The following is a 27,364-nucleotide window of genomic DNA, read 5'->3' as shown; positions in this document are numbered from 1 at the left end:
AAGCGGCAAACGTGGCTACCGCTCGGGTAGCCGCGTCACCGCCCAGCGGACGCCCTCTCGCTCTCCCGGTTGTCACCAAGTCGGATGAACCTAGCGCGGCACGAGGAACGATTCGTCACCACTCGCACGCAGTGGGGTGAGAGGCGCTCGCCGCCAAATAAAAATCCCCAAAATAATGAAACCCGGGGAGTAACAAACGACGGACAGAGGTGACGAGCTGTGAATCTCACTCTCGCAACGCCGGACGTTTTTAACACCGTCGCCGGTGAAGGAATTGTGCGGCCGCCGTATAAAACATCGATCAGATCGCATCGGCAAGTGCCGAAAAAGCGCTGGATACGAGAGAATATAAAGCAAAAGTTACGAGTGGCATCGAGTGTTTGTTTACACTGCCAAAGAAAATAAATAGCGGCGTTCCGACAGTTTTCCCGTCGTCTGACCGCAGATTCAAACATCTCTCTTCTGGACGAAAACGCTGTTTTTTTTTTTAAATGTCCGTCTTTATTCTTCATTCATGGATATCAAAACTGCAAAGAGAGGAAGGGTGTTTTTTTGGAAAGGAGGCCTTGCAAAATGAGCCTCGTCATGGTCGGTTGACTTCTCATCGGGCTAAACAATAAAACTTCACAAAGAGGTCTGTGGCCCCGAGCTGCCACTGGGTTCGAATCCGGGCAGCCGCCTGTGGTTGAACTGGGCTGATGCTGGAGAGGTGATGGTCTCAACCCAGTCACCAATGACCGGACGTAAAAAAAAATACGTGTTTAACCGCTTCATAAAATGTGTATATCCGATTAATTTCAATTCAAACTCTGTCAATGTGTAGCAGGCTGGGTAGGAAAATGCAATGCTCCCAAACATTATTCGGTAATGCTGCTGCTGCTGCATTGGCAGTGGGGCACAAGCACAATTAACACAACTACCAAAAAATATAATCGGCAACGTTTCGGGCGATAACCCTTTTTCATAGCGCGTACAATTTACGTCCACTATTATATATTTTTTCATTAACAGAGAAAGTGTTGTTGACTAATGTGTGGATAAGCAGTCACTTGAATGGATCTCAGGCGTAGTTCTGTGACATCTACTTCCCCATGCAACACAGCGAGGGGAGGGAAGTTGGACCGCTCTGAGACCACTGCGAGTGCAAAGTTCACGTCCGAATAAATTCCTCGTCCCGTGACTTAAGGCCGATTACATAATCAGGATAGAATTGAGCAAAAATCACAAAGTAAATTACTTTTCTTTGCATTTACCTGCTCCCATCCGTCACTCTCCTGATTCAGTTTGAATTCTGCTTTCCCTTGCAAGAGACTTGTCATCCCAATGGGCTCCGAGTTCGTTAAATACCAAATCACAGTCTCGTCGTTATATTTAATTTCCTTTCCCGCTCTTGAGTTTGTTTCTGATTAAATAAAAGAAACCCCCTTTGAAGACGCATCCTCAGCGGCTCCACGCTTCTCCGCACCGCAATCCCTATCCTCCCACGCGCACGTCAACCACAAACAAATCTCGCCCTGCGGCCCGGCATTAGCCACGTCATGTTTTATTCAGCAGTTCCGAGACACAGAGGAGAAGTCTCTAATTTTTTCAGGTTCTGGTTAGGCCACCACTTGTCAAATGATCGAGTCTGACGATGCGGCATCTCGGAGGTCGGGGGTCGGGGTGGAATGTTGCTGCCGTGAATGGCACAGTCCTCGCATCACATCGTGTTGCTCTTAAACAGAAGGGAAAACAAACAGACATACAGCTCTTGCCTTGGCTTGGAGACGCACGCTGCGGCCGCGTGCGTCCTGGGCAATGACAAAGAGTTTGAATTTATCATAAAAAAAATAGTTTTAAAGCATTCGTTGTAAGGAGCACTGAACTCTTTCGGTCAGGAGCACTCCCACGATCCTGCACGGGCGACGCCGTACTCGGGAGAACATCGGCACAAGTTTCTTCACCACAGGGTCCGCGGCCGCTTTGAAAGTCTTTCAACTATCGCCAGCTATGGTTGAAAGCGTTGATGCAAAAGCTCTGTCTGTTTCATATGTCAAAGCGGAGGCTACGATAAATATCATTTAATATAAAGTATTTATTTGAAAATATGCATAAACTTGTGTTTCCAATGTGGACTTTGTAGAAAAAACACAGCAAAATTTATCAAAGGGGTTATCGCCCCAAAAAACCCGAGCCCCAAAATGGATCATCCTTGGCGGTCAATGTGATGACGTCATTAAGCATGACGACATCCTGCTATGTCACGCGTCATGCTTCTCGTGACGTCCTCTCGTTGTGCCGACTTAGAACGCACCATTGTTATTGTCGTCGTGGATTAAATCTTTATGGGGACAAATGCACGTCGCAAAGCGAATCTGTGCATATGAGCGGTTTTCCTTCTTTGATCACTCACGAACAAAGCCTCAAAACCGTCGGACATCCCATCACAAACAGCCAGTGCATCAATCAGATGACAGCCGGGTTTTTTTTGGGGGGATTGTGCCTTGTTCAAAAATTGATCCCCCGGCGTTTGCCTTGGTGGTGACAACACCACTGCACTCAAACGCAAGCCCAACGACGTCTTCCTGCACCGAATGGGAATACTCCTCGGTTGCCCCATCTCATACGCGTACGCCACTCTGCTGGATAAATCACTGCTGCGTTTGGTACGAGTGCACGCTCTACCAAGGTGGTGAACGGAGTCAAGGGTTGGCTGGGTGGAGGTCACAGTACAGTGAGACCACCGCGTGGCTCAGGGATCAGAGCATTGAGCCAGCACCGCTGAGAATCTGGGTTCTGGAGTGGAGCGAGTTTGTGGTCTTAGTCTGGTCACGAATTTCCACTTGAGTGTGGCCTTTTTCAGGACGTAAATTTAGGCTTTGATCAATGCGCCATGAACACTCTTTGCAGGGCATTAATGGTCTGCCTCTAGTGAGGATAAATAGATCTACTGCAGTGTTTTCGTCATCTTCCATAGCTGTTTTATGACACAAAGCGATGCACCCCGCTGGCAAATATCTTCGGCTCATGGCATGATGCAGATAGCACAATGGGAAAAAAAATAAGCGTATATACTTATTTTTAAAGAGTAAACCGACAGAGGTCCAGGGGTTGGTGGAATATATCAAACAACATCACAATTCAAACAACAAACAACTCAACACCACCAAGACAACAGGACCACAGTGCAGTTCTTCAGAAGCTGTTGATGCTTTTTGGATAATGGACAAAAGGCCGAGCGCTTTTAGTCCACGAACACGTCTCTGTGCGCGCCGTTGGAAACGCTCGGCACGGCGCTCACCACCACGGCGAGTGGCCGGCAACCTTGACTTATGTCACCCAGTCAAGTGGCACTTTTGTGCTGGTTTTGTGTGTTTTTTTTTTAAAACCATTTAGCGATGACACTTAACGGTGCGCTCAAATACTCGCGGAGAATGATTAAACAACTGCGGGCCACTGTCAATCACAGTCGCGGAGCGGTTAGGCTGCATAATAACTGGGCTGCCCGAGCGCCGTTTCAAAAAAGCGCGAGATGCGTGTCGCGAATGCAGACGCTGCCTTCACTCAAATCCGTCATGCGGCAGCGACATTTTTCATTTCATCAAGCGACAAAAGGCCGTTGCTAATTCCTAAATCGACGGCTCGTTACGGCCTGAATGACGATAAGGGTGGGAAAAAAACGCGTCGGTTTGATCGGGACCTGGCGCGAATATTCACTTCTCTTTTTAGTTTTTTCATTTCAAGTTTGCAACGTTATTGTTAATATTATTTACACGGGTTTTTTTTCCCTTCGTCAATTATGACCCCCCCGCCATCACGCTCATTTACGAGTCACGCCATCGCGGGCACGCAGGAATTCTCGCCGACGACACCAGCCATTGCCTGACAATGCTCATTTGTGGGATTGGTAAAAGTGTCCCCAATGCAGGACTACTCTGGAAAAAAACAAAAAAGTCCATTAGCCTCGGTGAAACCTTGCCGGACATTAATATGAGGGACATTATTATACCCATATTATGGAACAGCTGTGGGAGACGCCAATATAACCCAACAACTGACCGTGTGCCGCTCGGTAAACAGTGGTGTGCCGCGTCTGAAATATTTATGAGGTTTTTCGTCCTCAGAGGTGAATTAAGCCACGATATATCTAAAATAAAGTTTTTTTTTACACATATATAAACAGATGTTTTTATATAACAGATTTTTTTTATATTATCAACTCAGACGTGAAAAACTGGTTTAAAACTATAATAAAAATGCTAAATCTCAGCAGTGCTGGTTCATTGCACTGATTTGACCATCATGAACCTTGTGAGCCACCCATACATGAAGTCTCAGTGTTTAATATCCAAGTAATCTAATGTCTCCCCATTTTTTTATTTCTTTCCCATCTCCCTTCTATTGCCATCTCGCTTTCCCTCAATATGTCCTCGTGTCACTCCTTCTCTCTCCTCTTTCTCCTCTCCCCATTTTCCTCAAAACCCAACTTTTTTTCTCCCCCCCCCCTCCTCGCATCTCCCCCCCCTCCCCGTGTCACCGTGCAGCTACGTTGCGGTGTGGGTGGGTGCCGAGGCTCGCACGCCACGCCGAGCCTACGCCTCCATCCTCTGGTTCCTCTATGTCTTCGTGCTCGAGATAAAGCTCTACTTCGTCTGCCAAAATTATCGTGGCGAGGCCTCCACGCTCTCCCCATCTTCCCCTTCCTCCTCCTCGTCCTCCGCTGCCACCTCATCTGCCGTGGCGGACGACACGGGCCTCGGCCGCAAGTTGCTCACGCTCTTCCTGTCGGTGTGCGTGCCGGGCCTCTACGTCATCCTCGTCGCGGTCGACCGCCTCGACTGCCTCGACACCGACGGCTCCTCGTCGCTAGACGACGATGACGACGACGAAGACGACCGCGACGACAGCAACGTCGACAGCAACGGCTGCAGCGCCGTCGACCGCGACCGGGCGGACCAAGACGACGAGGCGTCCAGCGCGGGCCGGTGCGCGCGCTCCCAGGATGCCGCGCTGTCTGGCGATCCGCAGCTGCCGCCCGCCTCGCCCGAGGAGGAGGCGGCCGCAGCGGAACGTCGCCGCGAGCGCCGCAAGCGGCAGCGCCGCCGGGCGGCCGCCGCGCCGCCTCGGGGGCCGCCGCCACGCGCCGCCCACGAGCGGGCGCTGGCCGAGGCGCTGAGCTGCCTGCTGCTGCAGCGCAAGGAGGAGGTGCGCAGCCACGTGTTCGTGGTGGCGCTCGACCTGCTCGACGTGCTCGACGTGCAAGCCGGCCTCTGGGAATCGCGGGCGGCAGCGCCCGGAGGCAGCTCCGCCGTCCCCGCGTTCGGCTCTTCCTCCTCGTCCTCCTTCTCCTCCTCCTCTTCCTCATCGTCGCTGCCTCCGCTCTGGGCCGAGAACCTCACATTCTTCTACTGCTACATCTTGCTGCTGGTGCTGCCGTGCGTGTCGCTCAGCGAGCTGGGCTCGCTGCTCGACCGCGGCACCACGCTCTACCCAGCGCTCAGCCTCATCACCATCAACGTGGTGGCCGTGTTCGTCCGTGCAGTCACGCTCGTGCTCTACGCCGGCGCCAGCGTCTCCACCATCTTCATCGGCAAGAACATCCTGGCACTCATGCTCAAGACGTGCTCGCTGCTCGAGTTTGTGCGCCAGGTGCCCGACGGCGCGCAGCAGCAACAGCAGCTGCCTCCCGCACTCGTCATGGGCGGCGGGGGCGGCTGCGGGGGGGGGTGGCAACATGGCCACCGGCGCCGCCATCGCCGAGCTGCAGTTGGTGACGACGCACCGCCAGCTGTCCCACGAGCCGCTGGTGGCACACATTCACCAGCAGGTACCCAACAGCTGCCTCGGAGATGATGCCGCGCTCACCGCCGCCGGCGCCGCCGCCGCGTTCTCCTTCAACTCGCTGCACCGCGGCGACGGCGTGGCCGAAGCGTCGGGCCAGCGGACGCTTCCGCTGAACCTCCCGACGCAGAACCGCTCGCTCATGCCCGCCGACGTGTCATGAGCAACGAAGCGACGTGTGGTGGCGGCAGCGGCGCCGCGGACAGTGGCTGGAGGACTAACTTCCCGCGGCGCTCGCGCGAATTAAAAAGATCGATCGTTTCCACCGTCCCCAAGCCACCCCCCTCCCTGTCCATGCCGCTCCCCTGTCCTCTGTCCTGGGTCGTTTGTGTCAAATCCAGCACGAGGTTTTCAGGCATGGTGGCGACGGCGCTCCGTGACAGAAAGAAGCTCTTTCCCCCCCGCCCTCCCGCCGGAGTGAGAGGATGCTGGGTACATTTTTACAGCATTGATCTCTCTCTTCTTCCTCATGTGCATGTGTGAGTATGTGTGTGTGTCGTGAGCGGCAGTGCAGTGGTTAGCGCACTGCGCTATGAACCCGGCGACCCGAGTTGGATTCCCCGCTCAAAGCCAACATTGGTGACGGATATGGGAACCGATTCAGGGGCTCCTCTAGGTCGACTCAGCCTCAAATGAGTACATGGTGCAGTGTGTAAACATCAGCACTGGCGAGACAAAGGTGGTGTGGTATTTTCTACTCTCTTGTGCCATGCCGTCCTTAATAGGCGTTTGCTAACAGCCCTTGCCCCAAGAGTCTGTTAAATCTCTGACGGGTGGGTTTTGCTGTACGTGTGTGAACCTGGACCATTTTTTATTTTTTCTGTCAAGGACGTTCTGTGTCCTTTAGATGCGTGGTTAATCAAAATCTGGCGCCGCAGGTCTCGGAAACAAAAACAAAAAAAGAAAATCATAAAAAACCGTGAACATTACTTGCCAAGCACAGCACTTACATTACAATTTTATGAAGGTGTGTCCCATAATCCAACTGTCAATAAACTCGGGCGCAGGAGGAATTTAAAGTGGGGGCGTATAACTTTGAGAATGAGCCGCTAGTCTGAATAACGTAGATGGATGAACGGTATGTGCCGTGTGAGTCTGGTGATTATCGTCGTGGCGATGACACAGGTTTGTGATCCAGAGCTTTCGTTCTGGGGGGGTCGGTGGATCGCGCGGAGATTGCGGCCGCTAATGACGTGCGAGTGTCGCCCACCGTGCTGAGCAATGAGGTACCAATAATAGCAGACAGTACAGAAAGTCGGTTTTAGTGCGGCGGGGTGTTTTGGTTGGTGGATCACCGTGAGATCGTGGTGTGCGTGGCATACCAGGCATACTGTATCGATTCATCGATTAAAATAGATTCCTATGCTCAGAAATCATTTACACATTTGGTTAATGCAAATGATCGACTAATGACACGAAGGAGAAAAAAATATTCTTGATTCTTGCATTGCTCGCGACCCGCCGGACATGTAAAAATCGCTGTGCGGGTGGGAGGTGAATTGAATTCACTACTGGGTACCTCCCTGCCAGGTGGGGGGGGGGGGGGGGCAGCGAGGAGGGCAGCAGAGCAAGTAGGTCGCTGACCGATTAGAGCTGAATTTGAGCGCCGTCTTCGAGGATAAGCGAGGTCTCACTAGATTTAAAGCTTTCGTGACTGCAAGGATTCTTATTCTTAGGTTTTTTCGGTAAAGTCACGTAGGTAAAAAATTTAAATTAATAAAAGTAAAATAAAAATAAAAAATTCACGACGTTTCGGAAGCAACACAAGCCTCCGTCTTCAGGTGGAACCGTCACAATTTTTTACCTACGTGACTTTACCGAAAAAACCTAAGAATATAAGGTCTCACTTCGCTCGTCTCCCACACACACACACACCGGAAACACACTCCGCCAGACAACGGACACTCACCCCGAGTCACGACCCTTCTCAACAAAACGACTATTGGGACCAACTTTGATTGCATTCATGACTCAAGTTAGAATGTTTTCTAGTCTTAGTGTATATTTTTCTCTTCGATTACATAAATAACACAAAACAAAACAGCTTTGGCTGCTAACGCCGCCGGAAATTACGCAAATCTTGCCGTGAGCTGTCATCGTTGTTGTTGTTGCGTGTTAAGGGTTGTTTTCTCAATTTCAGCGAGGGGGATTTTCAACAGTTGCACGCGTGTGTGTGAATGTGGGGAGACGTAGTGTAGCGGTTATTGCGCTCTTCTACAAACCCGGTGACCCGAGTTCTATTCCCGCTCACGGCAAACACCGGTGACAATTATCTGAACCGGACCTGGGCCTCCCCTAGGTCGACTCAGCCTCAAACGAGTACCTGGTGCGGTGTGTATTTAACATCGCCGCTAGGGAGACAAAGGCGGCCGGGCGTGGTGCTGGCCACCCACCCCGTCATGTGCCGTGCCGTCCTTAATAGGTGCTCGCTAACAGTACTTTCCCCAACAGACTGTTAAGGCTACACAGGGGGATCTTTGCCTTTGTCTATGTGTGTGTGTGCGTGCGTCAGCAACGCGTGGAAAGAAAAAGCACACAGCAGCGGCGAGATTCGTCGCGTCGACTCCATCGCTCTCACCCGGGATTACGCGAGCGATCTTTGGCGTGTCCAAAAAAAAATGTATAGGCCATTACGTTCCATCAGCCAGGGGCGAAGGTCAAACAGTGGTTGTCAGAAGTAGTCGGTAATGCATTTCATATATTTATTTTTCTTTACTTTTCAGTGAAAAGTCTGCCGGACCAATTTTTGCCCTCCAACAAAATGTTTAGGGTAAAAAAAATATATATATACAGAAACAGAGAACGAGTGTACGCATTTACAAGGAAAAATCTCCACATCAGAAGGCTGCACGCAGCAAACCAGACTTTAAAAAAATCCCTCTGCCCAGAAAGACTCCGCCTCCTGAGTTATTAATTAGCAAACGGCTCATTAGCACCGAGCAAAAATAATGGCATTCTCCCCTTGCCGCAAGTGATTTAGCGAGCAGGTAAGCTAGCGAGCGAGCGAATTAGCGGGTGGATAAGTTAGCAAGTGAATGACCTAGCGAGTGAATTATATAGTGAGCGTGCAAGTGAGTATCCGCGTGGGTAGGTGAGTGGGTGAATAAGAGAAGCAATAGGTTAGTTAGTGAGTGAGCGAGGAGGGGGATGGATGGGCAGGTGGGTAAGTGACTGAGCGAGGGAGTGGGTGGGTGGGTGAGTGGGTCGGCGGGTGGGTGGGTGAGTGGGTCAGCGGGTGGGTGTGTGACTGAGTGAGGGAGTGTGTGGTTGGGTGAGCGAGTGCGTCAGCGGCCGGGTGTGTGTGCTCGTGTACGCGACTCCTCCCAATATCCCGATCACGGCTCGGGTTCCTAAACCGCCGCCCGCAATCAGTCGCTTTGCGTCGCTTGGGAATCGCGGCAACGAAACCTCCCACACCCCCACTTCCCTTCAAGTTGCTCCGCCAATTACGCCATTACCAAGCAACTAACGGAACTTAAATTAAAAACAGATTCTTACGCTCGCGACGGACGCGCCGAATAGCGCGTATGAGAGTCGAAAATTTACGATTCTTGCAAGCAACGCACTCGCGTGACTTCTGGGCAAATGGCATAAACAAAACTTCGTAGATGAGACAAAAAAGACATTTGCAACTAGCAAATTGTGATAATTCATCAAAAGCCCTGGTGGGAAGGGTGGGTGGTGGTGAATCATGACACGCATAGTTATTGCTGTGCCTTCGCCGCCACATGGCTCACGAAATCAAATCAATTCTGCTTCGCAAAGAGAGAAAGAAATTCAGTGCAAGGTCAGACAGATAACGGAACGCTCCACAGAAATACCCGATGGACAGGGCGCATTGGTGAGAGAATCTCAGCATGGGAGCCTACTGAGAGAGGGTCTTGCGACTCGGTGAGGCTTTCCTGAGTAAATATAAAATAATTAAGATACTGAAGATGATTATACTGATTGTTATGTCTCGTAAAATTAATTAACTAATGATAAACTACCAAGTCTTGACACTCAGCGAGGCTATTAGGGATAAAGTAAATGATGATCATGTTTGTAGTGTTGGTGATGTCTAGTGACATTAACATTCTGTGACGGTGAGGCTCTCCCGGGTAAACAAAAATCGATGACGAAGAAGATGATGATTGTGATGATGTCCTGGTTCCAAATCATTCACGTCAAGCCACTGTATCAACTCACACTTCTTGGATGAAGGCCTCCCCACGCCGCGTCAGTCATCATGTGGGTAGTGTAACTGTACGGCACCAAGGACCAGTTCAATTCGGTGACGATATGTTAACTACTTCGCCTGGTACACAGGAGGTCGTGAGTTTGTGCCTGATCCTGACGACGCCTGTATATTTGGAGTTTGCATGTCTCTCTCTCTCCCCGTGGTTGCTGGGATTTTTCTCCGGGTCCTCCGGTTTTTCCCTCCACATTTAGAATCAATGTGCGTTTGGAGTATTTGGCTGCTATACGTTTCCACGTGATAAGCCGCTTCGGTGAGCTATCAATTGTGGCCAGGTCGCTTCTGAAAAAGAGCTGTATAGCTCAGTAGGCCTGACATGGTAAAATAAATACACTGTAGTTTAGTTTGAGTTCAGATATCGCTCATCATTGATATCAGCAGTGGCCAGGAATTTAAACAAGGTCGTAAGGTGAACAGCCCAGTGTGCCAACCACTTGGCCACTGCTGATTTTATTTTACGTTTACTTACACAATAGCATTCAAAAATAAGAACGACCGCAGACCTCATACAGATATGGTTGTCGAATAGACAGTGCAACAATTCATCAATGAACATTGATTCCCAAGCTCAGTATACCCGCATAGAATGTTTAATTCATGCATACATGTTGTGTGTAACGCGCTCACGTCACGCCTGCAGCCACAAGAGGTGCTTCCATTCTCTGCAGTGTGAGAATTGTGAGTCTTGAATTAGAGGGCGAACCAGAAAATCGCAGAGGAATCCGATTCACCCCAGTGATGTCCTTCGCAATTTAAACACAGACAGCACGATAACTACCTCCCCTAATCACCGCTCCTGATTATAACGAGCAAATTCAGGCTGGAAAACCGTCTGACCTAATTAACCTGAGCCCTGCCAATCATAAGTCACCATTAATCAATCATAGTCATCTCGGCAGCTGCTCGCCAGCGCGTGAGGCCGTCCCACTGGTCGACTTCTCAAGTGGGCGGAGCAACGTGTAGGTGTCAAGTTGAGTTTAATCCGTGTGGTGCTTCCCAACGCAGAGTGTGGCCACACCGAAGGGATCGCTCTATCATGATCAACTAATACAGATTCTTATACTCACGACGCACACGTTGAATCACGTGCGTCATAATCAATGCTCTTCCATTGGATCGCGTTCGGTTTCGTAGCGAGACCAACTCAAGCCACTCGAGGCCGCTACATTCACAACCAATACGACAATCGTGACGATTCACAGACTAATTCTGCTAGTGGGAATGTGTTCTTCAACTGAAACAATAATGAATGGCGCGCTCTTAGATGTTTGTACTGTACACGTGTCCGGTTGTGTCAGGTAGTGGAGGGGTCTTATGGCGGGAGATTTGGCCAGATGATGACATGGCCTAACCCAAATAAATCTATGACGAATCCCTTATAATACTGGCTGCAAATCCAATGCGCTAAAACCTGAATTGTTACTCGTTTCCACTTTTTGCATTATGGTAACAAACTGTGAAACTGTTATTTAATTTCAAATGCATCCCCCCACCTCATAGTGTCAGCAGTTCTCGTTAAAGATTACATCTATGTAAAAAACACATCGGAATTTAACGTTGATTTTGTGCAAGGTTTAATATTATAAATATTTTAATATATTTTACACAAACGTGTGTGCATGCAGATCTGTCGTATGGGGTCTTGTAATATTGTACATAGCGTACGTGTACATAATAAGTATTTAAAAAAGGTAATAAAAAATAAAGATGAATTTCGAGTGCTCGTCACTGCCTGCCTGTTGGTGCTGGTGGTGTTGGTGGTGGCAGTGATCGTGGCGGCAGTGATGGTGGTGGTGAGTGAGGGTAGTTGTGATGAGTGGTGACCTCCTGCCAGTGGGCGTTCGACACTTCACGTGGCCTCAACGTGCACATAGCCTGGCACAAGCGTCGTGGTGATGTCACCTCCCCTTAGTGGCGAATGGCGGTTGTTGTTGTTGGTGAGTGAGAGTGCATGTGATGAATGCTGGTGGTGTTGGTGATGGTGGTGGCAGTGATGGTGGTGGTCAGTAACAGTGGATGTGATCAGTGGTGGTGGTGATGGGGGCGATGGTGGTGGCGAGTGAGAGTAGTTATGATGAGCGGTGGTGGTGATGGTGGTGGCAGTGATGTTGGTAGCGGTGATGGTGGTGGTGAGTGAGAGTGGATGTGATGAGTGAGAGTGGATGTGATGAGTCCTGGTGGTGGTGATGGTTGTCAGTGAGAGTGGATGTGATTAGTAGTGGTGATGGTGGTGTGAGTGATGGTGGTGTGGGTGATGGTGGTGTGGGTGATGGTGGTGGGGGTGATGGTGGTGGTCAGTGAAAGTGGATGTGATTAGTAGTGGTGATGGTGGTGGCGGTGGTGGTCATTGAGAGTGGATGTGATTAGAAGTGGTGATGGTGGTGATGGTGGTGGCAGTGATGGTGGTGTGTATTTAATTTTTAACCGGACACGCGGTATTGAGGAAGCGAGGAGGCTGCAATCAAACGCTCAAACATTCCCTTTGATCAGCGCAGTCGGCCGCCGCGCGCGGCTGTTGCAGAGAAAGAAGAGCACAGCTGGGTGGAACGTCGTCGCTCTTAACGCACTAACGAAGCTGGAAACTCGCTCGCTCACACACGGGCGGACGGGCGGGCGGGCGGATGGACGGACCGACGGACAAATGAAAGCTCAAGAGCACAAACCAAAAGACAGCCCCACTGCACCGCAATTTCGATTTACGGGGCATCTCAACACAACGGCATCCCCCAACAAAGCAAAGAAAATGATGCACGTGTCTACAGCCCAATTCGTCAATCCACTGCTGAATGAAGGCTTCCCGGATGCCGCGCGGGGTTTGTTGGGGGTGTGCGATTAATTTTTCACCATGCGGGGAGCGCGTAGAGGCACATGCAATCAAAGACTGGATTTCGCCGTGCTGTCTGCTGCTCCTGATGGCCAACGATGACCACAGTCGAGAAGCCACCAACCTAAGCGCTAACCAGGCTCAACGCTGCTAGCTTGCAAGGTCTGACGAGATCTCGGGTGCATTTCGGGTGATTTGGAAATAGTAAAAAAAAGAATAATGTATACACACAAAGACAAAGGTCCCCCCATATAGCCTTAACAGACTGTTGGGGCAAGTGCTGTTTGTAAGCACCTATGAAGGCCGATACAGCACACAAGGGGGTTGGGATGGTCAGAACCATGCCTGGCACACCTTTGTATCTCCAGTGTTGATGTTTAAACACTGCACCAGGTACTTATTTAATTCTGAGTCGATCTAGGGGAAGCCCAGTACCGGTTCAAATAATCGTCAGGGTAGCCATGAGCAGGAATCGAACTCGTGTTGTCGTGTTCGCTGCACCACTGCATGTACATGTTCACGCGCATGCACACACCCACGCACGCGCGCAAGAAACCTCGGCAGCATGGAAAAATCGGCCAAATACCCTCAAGAGGTGATCTCTATGGCTCGCTTAGCAGTGGTCTACGCAAGCAATTGCAGGGCTGCACCTTGACCTTTCATACGTGTATATCCGTAAATCTCGCATCCCACGAATGTAAGCATAGTCTGTGTATGAAAGCGCTGTGTTTCAAAAAAGTGTGAGAATGTACCGAGGGTAATGGGCAACTGAAGGCAGCTTGCTCGAGGAATGATTGCCTTCCTGGTACATCACCGTACATCACCGCATTTTTTGTTCTTTCTCCGAGAATGAAAATTTGGATTGAGATGAATTGGAAATACCTAATGCATGTCAAATGAGGCTACTGCTGCTGCTACTGCTGAACATAGAACAGCAAGGGTGGCGGTGGGGATGGTGGTGGTGGTGGTAGGGAGCGGTAGCATAAGGGTTGGCGTGTTGCATGACAAACCTGGTGCCCCGAGTTCGATTCCCGCACACGGCCAACGCCTCCCCTAGGTTGAATAAGCCTCAAATGAGTACCTGGTGCGGTGTGTAGTAAACATCGCCACTCGGGAGACAAAGGCGGCCGGGTGTGGTGCTGGCCACCAACCCCCTCGTGTGCTGTGCCGACCTTCACAGGTGCTCGCTAACAGCACTTGCCCCAACGGCCTGTTAAGGCTATACGGGAGATCTTTGTCATTGTTTTTGGTGGCAGTGGAGGTGTTGATGGTGGTGCCAGTGGCCGTGGCAGTGATGATGGTTGTGTTGGTGCTGATGGTGGTGATGGTTGCAGTTATCATGGTGGTGTGATGTGGTAATAGTGGTGATCGTCGCGGTGATGGTGGTAGTGATGATCATGATCGTGATGATGTTAGCAGTATCGTCATGGTGGTGGTGGTGATTGTGGTGGTGGTGAGCAGTAATGGCTGTGTGATGCCGACCATATGCATCCTGTCATTGCTAGAGGCAGCTCCACAAGGGAGCATGGGGAGGTGGTAGGGGAGGTAACAAAAGGCATTTAGCCTCCCACCGAGGGAGTATACATGGCTGTATAATTGTTACTACATATTGTGAACGAGTGAGAGTGCGAGTGTGCTCACTAACAGCACTTGCCTCGTTAGCTTTTCTGGGCTATACTGGGGATGTTTGTCTTCGTTGTGTGTGTTTAGCAGTGCCACAGTGGTTAGAGCACTCGGTTATAAACAAGGCGACCAGAATTTGATTCCTGCTCACGGCTAACATTGATGATAGTGCCCCCACCCCCCCCCTGGTGTATAAACATCACCACTGGGGAGACAAAGGCAGTCGGGTGTGGTGCTGGTCACCCACCCCGTCGTCCACCGCGCCGGCCTTCACAGCACTCGACCTAACAGTCTGGTAAAGGCTATATGGGTGATCTTTGTCTTTGTTTGGATGTATGTACACGTGCGTGTCACGGCATGCCACGTGCGTGTGTTTGTGTGTGTTTGTGTGTGTGTGTGTTTGTGTGTGTGTTTGTGTGTGTGTGTGTTTGAGTGTGTGTGTTTGTGTGGGTGTGTGTGTGTGTTTGTGTGCGTGTGTTTGTGTGTATGTTTGTATGTATGTGTGTGTGTTTGTGTGTGTGTGTTTGTGTGTGTGTGTTTGTGTGTGTGTGTTTGTGTGTGTGTGTCTGTGTGTGTTTGTGTGTGTGTGTGTGTTTGTGTGTGTGTTGTGTGTTTGTGTGTGTGTGTTTGTGTGTGTTTGTGTTTGTGTGTGTTTGTTTGTGTGTGTGTGTTTGTGTGTGTGTGTGTTTGTGTGTGTTTGTGTGTGTGTGTGCGCGCGTGTCGTCCTGAGCTATTAATGGTGCCTCCATGTGAAATGTTCCTCCCAGGAATTTCACTGCAGTCGTGTGAATTCTTAGATGATAAATGAATAAATAAAAATACCAACGGGGGGGGGGGGGGGGGCGAGTGAATAAATAACTAAAAAGAGGGGAGAACCCTTATCTTCCCTTCACTGTGCAGGCAGCCATGGAATGTAATCCAGAATCCAGACTTGGGGCCAACTGCTGGCTAATAGACTCCAAACCGTAAAAGTATAATATATAACAAAAAAAAATATCCCCCTCGCATAACCTTCAACAGACTATTAGCGCGAGTGCTGTTTGCGAGCACCTATTAAGGCCGGCATGGCACGCAAAGGGGTGGGTGACCAATACCACGCTCGGCCGCCTTTGCCTCCTCGGTAATGATGTTTACACACTGAACCAGACCCAAATAACCACTACAACTACCGCTCCTCGCTCAGTCTCCGAAACACACACACACACTACGCACAAGTGCAGCAGATGTCACAGCGAGGGTGGTCAAAAAAGATTTGAAAAACAGAATACAATTTTAGGCAAACCTCATTCATGAGCGCGAACGGTGATGGGGAGTGGGTGGGGGGGTGGGGGCCTGTGTGAACTGTGGGATGATGACCCCCCCCCCCCAATGTTTGTTGCGAATCAACGAGTGTGTTCACTGCGTCACTTGACACGTCTGCATGCGCACGCGCCCAGGCAATCGGGAAAACACCGAGGCTTGTATAATTGACAAATAAAAACAAATCTAGCGTGACGCCAACAGAGCCTGCATTTATGTATTATTAACCAAACACTGACGTTATGTAAGTTGCTAACCCGACGAGACGGGTCCGTCGCTCCCCATGTTTTGTATAGCTCGTGTGGTGCATTCGCTTCGGCGGCGGCGGCATCGGCGCCTTGAGGGGCTGCGCGTGTCTGCGCGTGGCGTCACGGCACCTCGCACACGGGCGGCGGCTCATCCTCACCCTCGTGGTCTCTTGCCAAGCCACTTCTGGATGGGGGGCATTCCCCCCCCCATTCCCCCCCCCCCCATTCCCCCCCCCCCATTCCCCCCCCCCCCATTCCCCCCCCCCCCATTCCCCCCCCCCATTCCCCCCCCCCATTCCCCCCCCCCCCATTCCCCCCCCCCCCATGCAAGCATTCAAATATGTGTGTATGTATGCACGTTGAACTTCTTTCGCACCATACGTAGCCAACCGTGCTCATCGGAGGTGCGGATAACGATAGAGTTTTGCTGCACTGCTCATCTGCTGGCCACCACGCAACACAACCCCTGCAGCCACATATGCAAACCCGGTGTGCGCGTGGTGGTGGTGATCGTCCAGCCGAGCACTATCGAGGCTAAATCCGAAGAGGTGAATGTTCAATGTGCCCTTTGATGAACTGGCCCCTGCCACAAGAATGTGGAATTTCGCTGAGTTGATGGTAACAACCTGATCAATGGTTGCATACAAAAAGCCAATCATATGAAATATTTAGAGTATAAATCACATCATTTGATAAATTCCAGCTATGAGAATCATTTTTTTTGGGTTGATTGACTAACAACCAACATTATTTACAGGTGCATACGAAAGATGAATCCCTAACAAAGGTGAAAAGAGACAATCGAAGTGAATTCGGCAGCAGATCTTTGACGTCGTAAACTTCCGCGCGCCGTCCTTTAACACAAGGTGATGGACTAAGTCACTCGCGCAGCTCAAGTGAGCCAGCAGACGGGTCCTCGACTTCCCCGACGCAGGCGAGCGGCAGCTCTCACCCGCAGGGCTCTGTCCGTCGCTGCTCTTCCTCGGCAATTTAAATCATTCCGAGCGTAATCGAGCTGTCTGTGAGCACGCACGCGCTGGGAAGTACCACGCAGAAAAGGCAAATTGATGTCGGGACAAAAAAGGAAAAGTCGAGGAGGGAGGCGGTGGGGGGATATAAAGTAGGAGGCTGGTTTGAACGGTAATGGACTCATTTTTGGTCCACATTTTGCCACGTGGGTCGCACTGGCGATGGAATAAAACGATTTCGATTTAAAGCTTTCGTGACTGCAGGGATTCATCTTCTTGGTTCTTTCGGTAAAGTCACGTAGAAGGGAAATAATAAAATAATAGAAATAAAACACAACAAAAATACTTATTTAAGATTTATTATGTTTACTTTTCATTATTTTATTACTTCCCTTCTACGTGACTTTACCGAAAGAACCAAGAAGATGAATAAAACATGTTCAGTAGAGACACCGACCGGCCCTCTTGATTCCATAACGGTGGCACGAAATCTGTGATGGCTTGCTTAGTTAATTTTAATTGCATTTATTTCCTCACATTTATCGGCAGACATGTAAAAAATTAACCCGTAAAAACAAAGTTTTTCACTATAAATCCTTTATATGCGTGTTCAATGGGCCACAACCCAGCCCACATTGGTCTTTGAAATGGGTGGCTAGAGTCCTCTCGTCCTCTGGCTTGAGATGGCTGCTACCTATGGGTCAGATGATTGCCTGCCACCATTAAGCAATTGGTAATTAAATATAATAAAAAAATTTTACCTAAAAAGTGCAAAATTTTGGAAAAAAATTTTAACGAAAAGAAATTGTCACGCACAACGAGTCTGTGTGCAAAATGTCAGCTCGATTGGATCACGGGAAGTGGGTTAAAAAACGACCGAAAGATTTGCACAGTCGTAAGCACGCAAGCAAGCGAACTTAATATAAAGGATTAAAAAATTGACATACACTGGGCGTCCGTCTGTCCTCCGAAAACCGTGGGAAATTCAGCAGAGGTGCGTGGCCAGTGCGACGCGGTGACATCGACGGTGGTATCGTCGATGTTATTAATCCCTCGGCTTAAAACCCGCTTTGAGCCTGGTGCGTGGAAATTGTAAATGTATCATGCAAATGAACGTGCAAGATTGGATGGTAAATATTTTATTCAACTTGGCAATAAATTGAGGCGATAATCGGAAAGTGTATTGATTCGATTTAAGTAGTCAGTTGTAGATTCTGTCAAGAAACCAAAATTTTAACTTTGTTCTCGTATGGTAAGTGCTTCTCCACGATTATGAATGATGATCTAGTGGCATTTCTGAGTGGTCTAGTGGTAGTGCTGGGTGGGTCTAGTCGTAGTGAAGGGTCGTCTAGCTGTAGTCACGGGTCGTCTAGGGGTAGTACCGGGTGGTCTAGCGGAGGTGCTGGGTGGTCTAACAGTAGTGCCGGATAGTCGAGCGGTAGAGCCAGGTGGTCGAGCTGTAGTGCTAAGTGGTCTGTTTTTCACTGCGTGATGCTTAACAAAGTGAATCTGGCAGTTCCTATAAAGACAATCCCAGACTTTTGTGCAGTAGGGAACGGTGAGGGGGGGGGCTGGCCCCTGAAAAATGCCACGGGAATGGAGTCTAATACAGTGCGGTATTTACATAAACACTCTCCCTTTGCACACGTGCGCAACACGAAATGCACCGTGAATAACAAGACCGTGCCTTGCATAAAAAAAAATAGAACAAAACACGAAACAAATCGCTCCGTGCGGATGTCAGTGCGTCGCATCCACTTTCGTAATAAACTTCAGCGCCCTTCATAATTTAGCGAGCGTAGGCGCCGTCATGAATTTCACGGCGAGTGGAATGGGCCCCAAGCCAGAATGACTTCTCGGCGCTTTGCTCCCCCGGCTCTGCAAAATACCCGTCGGTTCCACCCCCCCCCCGTCCTTCGTTGGCAAAGCCTGCGGTGGCTCATATATTATCTGGCGACGCCGCGGCTTAGAGTCATGCTTATGACTCTGAGCAGGCAGTCTGAAGAGCCGAGCGCTTTATTAAGCACTGGCTTATTATTATTCTTACTGTTACGTGACATCTTCTCAATGCCTGTTACCCGTTGCAACGAGCACAATTTATGGGGGTGCGGATCGCGACTTAAAATTTTAAGGGCGAGATCGGTTTTATTTTGTTTTCTTCCCCAGCGCAATTTTTCACTGTGCATTTCTGTTGCTGCGCATTCTGCGATTTGGTCCGTCGCTTTTTATTATTTACTCGCCGTACTTATTCTCGCTTTTCCTCCACCACGTTCTGTAATTTTTCACGGTAAAGTAGCGCTGCCTCGTTTCCGAGGGGCGAGTATTCCTGTCGCTCATCCACTCTCCCCGCCTTCCCGATTGCACTTCGTGGCGTGACTTAAATACCACGCGCTGTCTGGGAGCCATGGATCATGGCGATGCCGCCTTGGGCAGGAATACTCCGGTCATTTGCTTCTCTCCCCTGTCTGCCACCCCCTTCCCAAGCTCACCCTTCCTCTCCGTTCAAATACTAATTAAGTTGTTACACGCTGCACGTGCATGATGATTGCTAATCGTACTGCAAATGACGTAGCGGAGAGAGCGCAGATTCAAATTAAGATGGATATCTTGTGTGTGTATTTATGTACTTGTGTTTCCCGTGTAATGTACAGCACTCTTAATTTGAATCAGAACTCTCTATGCATTCATGCGCGGCTATTATTTAGCAATGCAGTGTGTAACTACCTAAATACGTATTATAACTTTGAAGACCGGCAAATGTGAAAAAGATGATTGTGGCGGGTCAAGGACTGGAGTTTGGGAGGTTTAGGCGGTGTATGGGCCCTGCGTGAACGCGAACCTCAGCGTTACCGACTATCGCGTAAAATAACGTGCGTGGCTCTCACAGTAACCAAAGCGTCAGCATGCGCTAAAGTTAGAAACAGATAATTGTCAGTTTGGAAGTATTTCCCTCTCATACCCAATTAGTGCAGCTAAAGTGCTTGCTATGACTTATTTAAACGACCAAAAATTGTTTTTACCAGGCAAAGGCCACTGAGCTATGTAGCTCTTTTTCAGAAGCGACCTGGTCACAAACGGTAGCTCAACCAAGTGGCTTATCACGTGGAAATGTATAGCAGCCAAATACTCCAAACGCACGTTGATTCTAAATGCACGATTCTGTTCGTGGGTAGTTTCGAGAGCGGGAAGCTTCACGTGAACGCAGGCTGTCTGAAAGAAAGTCGCAGGCCGTGCAAAATGAAGCCGTGTGCCCCATGCATGGAAGCCATGTTATCGTAGGTTCCACACCTCTGCTCCTGCGAAATGAGGTCCTTAGGCCGTGGTCGCTGCTGGTAGCTGCTGGTTGAGGAGGCTGTGGGGTGAGTTAACAGATGCCACGTCTAGTTGTCTAGTTTCCAATAATGCGTGCAGGTAGTTTTGTTGAATGATTGGAATGCCACGAGGATAGCTTCATTAACGCTTCCCTAGCAGATGGCAGCATTAAGTTCATGCCGTGTCCCAGGGGAAGGGGCCTGGATCGGAGCCCAGCTTCGGGAGCATTACACGCGGTCTCTGCATTCCAATTATCAATTAAAGCACCTGTAACGCATCAGCTGTGACTAATAACCCCAGACGGAGCTTGTGCTGACCCCATTCCCTCAGAGGCTGGAGGCAAGAGCCACCACCACTGGCCGTGTCAGCTGATGGGACAAAACTGTGACATTTCCCTGACAATACTTCAACGGTAAACATAAAACTAATGGTCCGTAGGTCAATTAATTTAACATGAGGTAAGATACATATTAAACTAGGAAGAAAGATAATACCTATGCGTGCTTCTGTAATGCTTTAAAAAAAGCGTTTCTCATCAGCATTTAATTAAGGATAATAACTTTACGTTCAAAGCCACACAACGTGATGACGTCACACGCTATGTGAAGTACTCGCAGTGTCACAGGTAATGACGTCAACGCAAGGCAAATAAATCCCTTCTTAGCGCTATATTTGAATCGCCAAATTTTGCTTTGATCAAATGGCCAGTTTTCTCGAGGCTAAGTTCAAAGGGTTGGCCTCTCCCGACTGCACCCCCCCCCCCGCCCACACCTGTCAGACAGAGAAAATTCTTCATCACTTTCATCCTTCATGGGAAGCGTAAACATATTCAAATAAACTCAGTGTGTCGGCCACAGTGTTTCCCGCACCTCCGATTAGCCCGGTTGGCTACGTACGGTGCGAAAGTTCAAAGTACACACATAAATACAGGGGCACAACAGGTCAGAAAGAGAGACAGCTGGGGAGATGTGCAGACAAATAAGAATGTCTGTGACAAACGAGGACAGACAATGAGGGAGGAGGATGGATGTGGGCTGCATCGACGTAGACCGAGGCAGCCGCGAAGCATTTGCAAACCATGTATTGTGGTCACACAAAGAGGTTTACCCGATGTTATGATTCACATTCAATCTATTGCCAGCATTATCACGTGTGCCTGACAGACGCAACAATGCACTCCCCTCCTAGCACCACCACCCCCCAACCTACTGCCACTCACATCACTTCCGCCACCCACACGCTCGTTAACCATTTACCCAATCAATCGTTCACATCAGTTGAGGCAACAAATGAATTAATCAGGGAAACAATGGCGTCAGAGAGTTTAGCGTTCAGTGTTCCTGAAATGCAGAAGTAAACGAAAACATTCATTTCTGGGTTGTTGTAAATTTTTGACAAAACTGGAAACATCTAACATCACTTGACACTTCACAGCAGGTAGACCTGGATTTTGTCAAATTGTGCAAACAGTTGTTCTACCTATCTCAATAACATTGGTTTCCGGTTGCTGTATTGGCTTCTGATTGCTGAACAAATACATAAGGTTGCACTTATTACATTCAAAGTGCTTGCAACAAATTAACTACAATACCTTGCTGATCTCATCAATGTGCATAAACCATCACGCAAACTCTGGTCAACCTCGCAACATTGAACAAAAATAGTCACTGCATCGCGTGCTTCAGGTGCGCTTCTACGGCCGTCTGGAACACTCTTCCGATATTAGGAAGCCACTGGAGCTATGCACTTTGAAATCTCGATTTAAAACGTATTGTCCTTTCTCCAGACCTCCGATTAGCAAGGTTGGCTACGTACGTTGCAAAAGAAGCTCAACATACACACATACAAACAACTGCTCACTGTGAAGGGATGTGACAATATCAGAATTGAAATAGAACGCCTCTCGACTTAAATGAGCGACCACATCGGTGCCCCCCCTCTGTACATGACCCGGATCTGGTAGCGTAAATAGGACGAGAGACACAAGTTACGTAGTTTTTCACGTTTGTGCTGCTTCTCCAGGGAACTGAATATTCCGCGAACTATTCCGTTCTGAAGAAGCTCCCAGCACGTACAGCAAATCGTCAGACATCGTGCCGAACGACACACAGTACGACCCGAAAACGCATGGGAGAGCTTATCGCTTCAGTGACAGTTTCCTACAGAACAGCACGGCGGTGAGCATCGCATCAGAAATTCGAGAAAAGAAGACAAAAATACACCTCTACACAACAAATTTGCTGGGCGATCGTGAGTATCAACGATCTAGTGAGATTCCTCGAAACTTCACGTTCATGAACGGACAAGCTTGCTATGCGACCGCACCTCACCTGTCCCAGAATTGGTCCCAGTGGTGGCCCAGGAATGGCCTGGCCGGCACGGATGATTGTGCGGATAGTCTTATTGTGGTCCACCTTCTTCATGGCCTTGGCTGCCTTCCCCATCTTCGTCACCTTCGACATCCTCGGAGTTCCCTGTGGGGGTGCGGCGGGAAGGAGGCCATTGGGAAAGGAGAACCTCGCTAAGGACCGAGCGCCGAGTGGCCAAAATGCAACAAACGACGTCTGAGCATCTCCCTGCTCAAGCGAGCATCGGGCGACAATCAGCAGCCTTGTCCACCGGCCCTCGTGAGCCAGTGTTAAAAAATTCCACATTCGCCGAAGAAGATTACTGTTGAACCCGGCGACCTGCATTTGATTCCCAGTCATGCCAAATATCAGTGATCAGTACTGGGCACTCCCCACCACTCTCTAAGCCCTTTACTGACCAGCACTAACCAGCATGATGAAGTATGCATGGTCAAACAACCCCCATGATTGACAGTGTTGGAGGTCTTCATCCAGCAGTGGATTAGCAAAGGGCTGCAAATATATGTATAAGAATGATAATTTCATCAATCCCTTTCCTGGCATTAAATACATTTCCACCAAATTCATTGACATTTTGAGATCAAGGAAATGTTCGTAATTCTAGAGAGATAGTTAAAAACTACGACATGTTAAAGTAACATCCTGCAGAAGAAGATATCACAGAACAACTTCTGAGATCCCTTTCAAAAACTTCCTAAATGTAATCTTTATTCAAAACTGTGATTGTGAGATGCGTGCTCTAGCCACGGTGTCAAGTGGCCAAAAAATATTAAAATTATATAAATAACAGCAGAGCTCCGTGATCATGCCTCCAGAGTAACTAAAATTATATTCTTGGTTCTTTCGTAAAGTCACGTAGATAGGTTCGAAGAAACCTATCTACGTGACTTGACCGAAAGACCCAAGAATATGAATTCCTGCAGTCACGAAAGCTTTAAGTCAATATTTAACTAAAATGAGTTCCACTCTGTACAGGAATCAACAGTGGTCCTCCTATATAACCATTGGCCCCCGCCAGGAGAAAATGGAATTTCCATCACCAACTTTAGGCAACCAGCAAAGATGAATGCCGTTCCATTGTATGCTTGAGTAAGGAGACATTTGACATTCACAGCCACACCAAGCCCAACACACTTTGTCTATTAACATGACAGCTGGAATTATTTTTTTACAATGAGTTGACAAGCAAGCTGATGCAAACCTCGACAAGTAAAAGAAAGAGTGGCCTTTTAAAATCATTATATGATAATATAAAACAATTATGCAGTTAAGGGGCTTTGCGTAATCTCCGAAAGAAAATTATGTATAATCTATCAGCCTTCAGGGGCACTTTGAGGAAATCGAACGCAATATCCCTTGTAAACCAGCACACACCCCAACCCCTGCAGAGCAGCTCTGAAACAAAGCTAACTACGTTAATTATAGCATCCTAATTTCCTTTCAATTAAGCCATTACGAACATCACCAAACTTTCTATTGGGTTATTTTTGTTGCCATAATGAAAACTGCGCTGCGGCAACGTGAATGCACAAAGCTTCACACTGCGCGTTTTCTCCCCCGCCAACATGATGGCGCAAGAGTATAAGATAAATTGCCGCATTAGCGTTGGTGTGAATGAGCATTTGCCAACGAGGCTGATGCTTGTGAGAAAGAGCGCTCGTCCCAAGATCGACATGTGGCACAATCTTTGGAGCACCAATCACACTTACAACCCATTTTTCGGGGGATATGTGCAGGGAGTGTGATCATTCTGTTAATTATATTGCAGGGACCTGCTGTAAAGTGTATTATGAAAGCACTTTGCTATGTCAACACTGAGCTCCTACCTGTGAAAAATAATTAACTTATTCGTTTTCTCTTTCTCTGGATATTAAATATAGCATTCTTTGGGATATCAATATCGGTGCAAAGTTAACGGAGTTTGCTCTGCTTCGCTCTGAATTTCGTGTTATTCTGATGATAGCAGTTAGCAGCAAAGAGTGGAAAATATATTTAAGAAATGTATTGCTCATATATGCAACTTTTCAAAAGGTCAGGACACATTCTTAAACATTTTTGATACTTTAGCCATTGAATGTTGTCCATGAGTTTTTATATTTACTTCGTCTGCCAACGTGTTATAAACAATTTAAAATCCAATCTATTTACACGTGAATACATACTCCACATTTATTCCCTGTTGCATTGTCAACGTTGGAATGAATTTCAATTATTTCACAAACCAGTTCAAGGACAACAGACTTATGGGTAATTTTCTAAAAACAATTACTAAAGCGCTGCAATGAAGCCAATTATGTAAATCATGAAAATGCAACTGTACTTCAGTGAAGTAATTATAAGGAATCGACTAATTAGACGTAGGCTGCTTCATAACGGATTCCTACCGCTCGTGCATGTAATTACCACACTGCTTGCATGCACATTTGTACGTGCTTGAATCTGTATGTAGAGTACGATTGAGGCACGACTGGGTTTAATCAAATATAACAACCTTCCCGCTTTTGTGTGGCATTGTGAATGCTGACATCATGCATTGGGCATTTCTGTATGCAATTGACTGTGTGCTTTTGCATCACCATAATCATTATCACCATAGTATTATCATCAATGGAGAGAGCCAAAATGGTGTTTTGTAATTGTTCAACTCCTCAATTTATGTATATAATCCTGAATTTCTTCACATCTACGTTTTAAATTCAAATGTCCTCAAATGAAAAGCGATTTAATTGCACACTATATCATAACTACTCAAAAACAAATTTTTTTCCCCATTTTCTTAAAATGCCTATCATATTAAACTAAGGTGTTACCATTTACCAACAAAATATTTCAAAAATTACAAACGGTACGTGAGTGTCTATTTTTAAATCGCTCCGTTAAACCGGTTTATTCCAGACTATTTCTGCTGTCTCTATGATCGAAATTCTATATTCAACCAAAAGTGGAATTATAATATTTAAGAAAACACCTTGCTCAGAGCGTTAATAAATACATTAATTCGGAAAGGCGATTCATAGTGAGTTATACACGGGTTAATTTACAATTAAATAGAATATATCGCGACATTTATACATGTATTTTTCAATTTCAACATCCCTCCAAAAAAAACGTGGATGTTAGATGCCCTCTGGTGGCCACTATCAATGGGCGTCATGCCACATTCTTGTTTACATGTTTTTGTTAATTCCACAACGGTTTACGTTGCCGCAATGTGACATCCATTCATACGGGTCCATTGAAAAGAGCAATAAACATGGCCATTATAACATTTGAATTGGCAATCTCAGAAGTATGATCTTGACAATATACAGAAGCGTGAGCAGAGACCGCCACTTTTAAAACATTCCAAGCAGTCCCCCTTTTACAAACGAAGTAATTAATCGCAACGGGCTGTCACCACGTCAATAATTAATGCACATCAAGTCAATCGGAACAATCAGGATAGCTCAATGCTGGAGGAGCTCACAGATCTTTGAAAGATCTGGACAGTCACATCAGTGAGCTCCTCTGGAAAGCGAGGCTGCGGTTACCGGGTCATGGAGTCCGCATGCCCAGCCACCCCATGCACAAGCAGCTTCCGTGCGGCCGGATAGATGGGGCTAAACGAGCGCGGCACGTACTCGAGAAGAGATGGACTGATGAATGAGACAATGCCTATTTGGCGAGTTCAATATTGACGCACCCATTGGTGGCGTTTATTCTAAACCGCAATGAAAGTTTGCCACGTATCCCTGGTCTACGCTGCACACCTTGACAGAAACTCGTTTATCAAGCTGTCCGAACGTCGCCTCAACGGCGAAACACCAACAACTTATCCAATGCGTTAATTTGCCGCGAAAATCAACTGCTTTTCAGGGGGCACAAGCAAACACCCTTACATCTGTAAAAAAAGAATTTTGAATGAACCGATCCATAATGTACAATATTATTTCCAATCAAAGACGAATTAACGCATGGCTCTACGAGGAGCAAGCCTAACCTGCGAAAGTCATTCCACCTTGACAGTTGTATAACAACACCAACATTCGTACCGGCGAAACGGTAGCGACACGTCAGGAGGTCCACCAGTTACGCCCCTGCAAAAGGGGGGCTGTTACCGCTAATGCTAATACAATGCTTCACCTCGCCTCGTGTTAATAGGTCGTCGCAAATTCTCGCCACTCCGCCGCTCAGCGCCACTGCACGATCACGCACCGCCTGGGCGCCGCCATATTGGGTCACGGCGCCTCACGTGGGCGCGCGACCTCGCGACCGACACAACTTCCGGCGATTTTTTTTGTGAAATACTAAAACCGCTGCGTTTTAATGTAAAAGAATTACGGGTATTTGAATTAAATACATTAGTATATCGAGGTGAATAATTATACTGAGAATTTAGATATTATTTAAATTACACATGAAAATGGGGCTCCCCAATTTCCGGCGGCCGCGACTCGGCGGCTTTGGCGGTTCAAGTCGCGTCACGTGGGCGCGCGACCTCCCATGTTGACCCCCAGGTTCCGGAAGTCGCATTCATTCACGTGCAACAAAACGAATGCGACAAATGTTAAAAAACACATTTACACTTTACATTACTGCCACAATAACGTGTAAACGCACCAAGCATTAAAATGTAATTTTATAAATTATCCGAAAGAATTGAGGAGGAGGGCTTTCTTTACCCA

The 27,364-nt window shown here is 48.1% G+C and overlaps 2 protein-coding genes across 4 annotated transcripts in view; one reads left to right on the top strand and one right to left on the bottom strand.

Moving 5' to 3' along the window:
- LOC144729537 (uncharacterized) overlaps positions 1-8,995 on the top strand; it is a 48,780-nt gene extending 39,785 nt beyond the window's left edge. The window contains exon 3 of the mRNA XM_078609856.1: positions 4,524-8,995. Within this exon, the coding sequence (XP_078465982.1) occupies positions 4,524-5,832 (1,309 nt within the window). The 3' untranslated portion in view covers positions 5,833-8,995. The remainder of the gene's footprint in view (positions 1-4,523) is intronic.
- Positions 1-26,945, bottom strand: part of MRPL11 (mitochondrial ribosomal protein L11) — a 100,168-nt gene extending 73,223 nt beyond the window's left edge. Inside the window, exons 1-2 of one of the 3 annotated variants that reach the window (XM_078610172.1) lie at positions 26,732-26,945; positions 22,662-22,805 (exon numbers count right to left, since the gene is read on the bottom strand). In XM_078610172.1, the coding sequence (XP_078466298.1) occupies positions 22,662-22,793 (132 nt within the window). In that variant the 5' untranslated portion in view covers positions 22,794-22,805; positions 26,732-26,945. The remainder of the gene's footprint in view (positions 1-22,661; positions 22,806-26,731) is intronic. The other 2 variants (XM_078610171.1, XM_078610173.1) reach the window with 2 other exon arrangements.
- Positions 26,946-27,364: the final 419 nt, after the last annotated feature.

The sequence above is a fragment of the Lampetra planeri genome, chromosome 33 (genome assembly GCF_965212315.1).
Source record: "Lampetra planeri chromosome 33, kcLamPlan1.2.h2, whole genome shotgun sequence".
Lineage (NCBI taxonomy): Eukaryota > Metazoa > Chordata > Hyperoartia > Petromyzontiformes > Petromyzontidae > Lampetra > Lampetra planeri.
Note: the sequence above shows the minus strand (reverse complement) of the source record. Positions and strands in the feature narration are given on the sequence as shown.